The sequence below is a fragment of the Littorina saxatilis genome, linkage group LG9 (genome assembly GCF_037325665.1).
Source record: "Littorina saxatilis isolate snail1 linkage group LG9, US_GU_Lsax_2.0, whole genome shotgun sequence".
In the NCBI taxonomy this organism is placed as follows: Eukaryota; Metazoa; Mollusca; class Gastropoda; order Littorinimorpha; family Littorinidae; genus Littorina; species Littorina saxatilis.
In genome coordinates this window covers 11,398,390-11,402,416 of record NC_090253.1, presented here as the reverse complement: position 1 = coordinate 11,402,416, position 4,027 = coordinate 11,398,390, and the positions used below count along the sequence as shown (strand labels likewise).

At 44.5% G+C, this 4,027-nt stretch overlaps 1 protein-coding gene across 1 annotated transcript; it reads left to right on the top strand.

Moving 5' to 3' along the window:
* The first annotated feature begins 395 nt into the window (after positions 1-395).
* LOC138977094 (uncharacterized) lies at positions 396-2,350 on the top strand. The gene is made up of 2 exons (XM_070350003.1): positions 396-1,179; positions 2,268-2,350. Exons 1-2 carry the CDS (start codon positions 396-398, stop codon positions 2,348-2,350), a joined length of 867 nt encoding a protein of 288 aa, XP_070206104.1.
* The last annotated feature ends 1,677 nt before the right edge of the window (positions 2,351-4,027 follow it).

The following is a 4,027-nucleotide window of genomic DNA, read 5'->3' as shown; positions in this document are numbered from 1 at the left end:
AACAACAACAACAACAACAACAACAACAACAACAACTACAACAACTACATATATGCCTAACCTATGTCGACATACAATCTCTTAATCTTAGTGTCAAGAAAGGAGAGATCATCCGTTTACACCTTTTCCTCAGGACCAAGCAAGTCATCATGAAATTCCACAAGATTCAAACTCTTGTCTGTGTGTCTTGCTTTGTGCTTGCGCTCCGCGTTGTGTACGTGTCTCTCACTGCCCAAGACGCTGCACAAATAGTCCCTCACAGGCCGAGATATCACTCCATCTTTCGGTCAATCATTAAAAACAAGTCTGTGATCTCTTCACTTGTAGGTAAAGCGCCGAGAAACAGCAACAGTGGTAGCATCCGGAAGGTTCTGATAGTAGACAATGGAACGTCTATGAAAGTGGTGAGAGCCATCTACCGGCGTTATGGCGTGGTTCTCTTCACGATGGTCAACGACGCTTACTTCCCCTTCACGGCCAGCTGGTGCTGTAACACGGCTCCCATGACCAACGTCCACCACCGCGCGTTGTTCCTCACCACAGACCGGACCACGGGTCAGCGGCTGACCAAGCGGTGGCCCGACGTCACCGTGGTCACGCTCAACAGTTCTCGCTTCTCGGGCAGCCAGGAGTACAGCAAGGCGGGCTACGTTCGCATGATGGTGGAGCGCACTCGCTACATCCTGCACTTGCTGGAAGCCGGGGTCCGCTTGCTGCTGTTCGAGGTGGACTGCGTCTGGCTGAGCGACCCCGTGCCGGCTCTCCTGGCGCGACACGCTGAGGGGGACATCCTGGCCACCAAGGTCACAGGCAGGGAGGTCACGGCTGGCGGCTTCCTGTTGCTGAATCCCACCACGGCTACCGTTAAGCTGTGGCGACGTCTAACGGACAAGAGGGACAGCCTCTACCGGCGCCTGGAGAAGAGAAAGAACTTTGCTGCCGTCTCAGAGGGTGACAACGACCAGCAGTACTTCACCTCTCTGGTCAGGGGGAAATTCGCAGGGATCAAAGTTGTTTATCTGCCGTCCGATTTGTTTCCAGACGGCAAGTGGTACCAACTGCCTGCCGGTGAAAGATCTTTGAAACCGCGACCTGTTTTGATCAACAACAACTGGATGGTTGGAAACGCAGCCAAGATCAAGCGAGCACAAGCTTTTGGACATTGGTTTTGGAACGAACGTGAGGGTAGCTGCAATTCTACGGCTGTTCATAATCTTGTTACTGAGTGATATCAGGAACTGTTCAGCTTGAGAATGTTTAGTTGACTTTTGAGTTCAGAAATCTAAACAACGAAGTGACTGTGGTAAGATGAACAAAGTTAAAAACCAAAGGAATACTGTACTCACCATGGTGAGTACAGTATTCCTTTGTTTTTTAATTTTGAGTTCAGGTTATTCTGTTTGCAATTTTGTGTATTATTATTATTTATGTGATGCCGAAAGGGGAGAAATCCAGGGTCGAAAAAGCGAGAGCGTTTTGTGGCGTCAGATTTTGAGGGGATGGATGACAAAATCCGATGTATGTCAGCAGCTAGTTGGTGTTTAGCCTTTTGAAAAGGCGCAGGCCGTCCCTTTCTCAGATCTGGCCTGACTTTTACACGGTGTCAGAACATCCTTCACCTGGACACATACCAACACTCAACACCCTGACTGCTCAGGCACAGTTGGAATTGGTTGATGCATTCATTCCCAGATTGACCCTAGTGGCTTTCGAGAAATTCATTTCACGCAAAAATGTTCCACTCCACACAGAAAACGTCAAGGCTGCTGTTTGTAACTTGTATGTGTTCAATTAGCATGATGGCCTTGTTCCATGTAACAGCCTGGCCTGGGAGGACTACGTGCCTTCAGGATACCGTTGTTCAACCAGGTGTCTCTCTAGTGACCAGACCTGTTTACCGCCAAAGCTTGAAAAGAGTAATGGTAAAGTCAAAAAATAGTAATCTGATGACCAAAATAGTAACCCAGTGGTTACAAACGCCAACATTAGCAACACAAACCTAATTTGAAGCACATTTTAAAATGGTAGTCTGGACTCAAAAGGAGTATGTTTTCCACAAAATCCAAACAAATAGTAATCATTTACTCAAAAATAGTAAAGGTAAACAGGTATGAGTGACCCTGGTGAGCCGTCGTGTTCATGGAGAGGACTACGTGCCTTTAGGATTCCGTTGTTCAACCAGGTGTCTCTCTAATGACTGTGACCCTGGTGAGCCGTCGTTTTCACGGAGAGGACTACGTGCCTTTAGGATTCCGTTGTTCAACCAGGTGTCTCTCTAATGACCCTGGTGAGCCGTCGTTTTCACGGAGAGGACTACGTGCCTTTAGGATTCATCCCTGGTGACAGCTAGCCTAACGACCAACTCGAAAAGGAGATTGTTCCGCTATATATGCTCTCGTTATTATTACTATTATTATTGTCAAAAGAAAAAGTTTTTTTCCAACTGTTTAAACACAAAGCACACTACTGTAAACAGAAGAGTTCCACTTGTGAACCCACTTTTTGTGATCTGTTGTGAACACAGTGTGAAATACTATATGATTCTACTGGCAAAAGTAGCACATATCAGGGCCGGACCAAGTTCGTTTGAGGGGGGGTTCCAACTGAAGGCAGGGGTCCATGGGCCGCTGAGGCCCCGATGGGGTGCAGGGGCAACGCCCCGTTGGGGGGTCTGGGGGGGCAAAGCCTCCCAGAAGCCGAGAACATTTTGCAATTGTGAGGTAATTTTTTGGTCTTTCCTTGCAACTGGGAATCAAAATTACACATTTTCAACAGTAACAAAATACTTCAGATATTTATTTACCATAGTGGTTCAGTGGAATAATCCCAAAGTCCACATTTTTTCTTCTTCTTTTCTCTGAGAGGTACATCGGATGGCCATGGGGGGGGGGGGGGGGGGGGGGTTCCTGAACCCAGGAACGCCCCCCCCCCCCCCAGATCCGGCCCTGCATATGCTAACATTAATTGCCGTCACTTACCATGTGTTCCACTTTTTCCAGTAGAATTACGAAGTTCGTCACACGGTGTTCACAACTGATGACAAAAAGTGTGTTCGAAAGTGGAAAACTTCTGTTTACAGTGCTAATTATTAATCCCTAAGTGGGTTAACTTGCTGTTAAATAATCATATTATTTTAATCGCAAAGATGTGCGTAAGCATTTAAAAAAAATACGATTCACGATTAACACTGGAAATTATTTTTGGAAATCATGTTGTTTTGAGATTTCGTTAGTCTGAAGTTTTATTAATTAGAAACAAATTATTGTTTATTGTCTCTGATTTTGTGTGCAGACTCTCTTCGGTGTCCGAACCTCCCCCCGTGTACACTACATTGGGTGTGCACGTTAAAGATCCCACGATTGACAAAAGGGTCTTTCCTGGCAAAATTGCTTAGGCACAGTTAATAATTGTCTACCTATACCCGTGTGACTTGGAATAATAGGCCGTGAAAGGTAAATATGCGCCGAAATGGCTGCAATCTACTGGCCGTATAAAATTTCATCTCACACGGCATCACTGCAGAGCGCCTAGAACTGTACCCACGGAATATGCGCGATATAAGACTCATTGATTGATTGATTGATTGATTGATTTAAGGTAAAGACAGGCATATGTTTTGATGCGAATATTGTTTTTGAATAGATCAATATATGATGACATATGATCATTTTGATGCCACACATGTTGACACGTATATAGTTTCACGTATAACTATTTTTAGTCCTTTTGTATAAAGTAAAATTTAACATAATGAGTTTTTCTGCACCGCATGTAAATGAGAAGGTATGTGTACAAACAGAAAACACACAGTTACCATGTTTGTTATCACGTGTTTATTGATTGATTAAAACTTTGGAAAAAAACCAACAACAAAAAACTGTTTGTTTGGAGAAAGAAAATTTGTTTTTATTACCAATTTGTGTGAAGCATGTAAGCTTACGTAGATATACAAATGTTTTCCATTTGAAACAAGAGTCAGATTTACTTCCGTTTATTGGTGCTAACGTTTGTGATGTGATAGTAGATT

Bases quoted from the DNA above. Each gene is read 5' to 3' on its own strand.
- LOC138977094 (XM_070350003.1), top strand. From the start codon at position 396: ATGAAAGTGGTGAGAGCCATCTACCGGCGTTATGGCGTGGTTCTCTTC. The intron at 1,180-2,267 runs GTGAGGGTAGCT...TTGTTCAACCAG, and splicing joins ACATTGGTTTTGGAACGAAC to GTGTCTCTCTAATGACCCTG.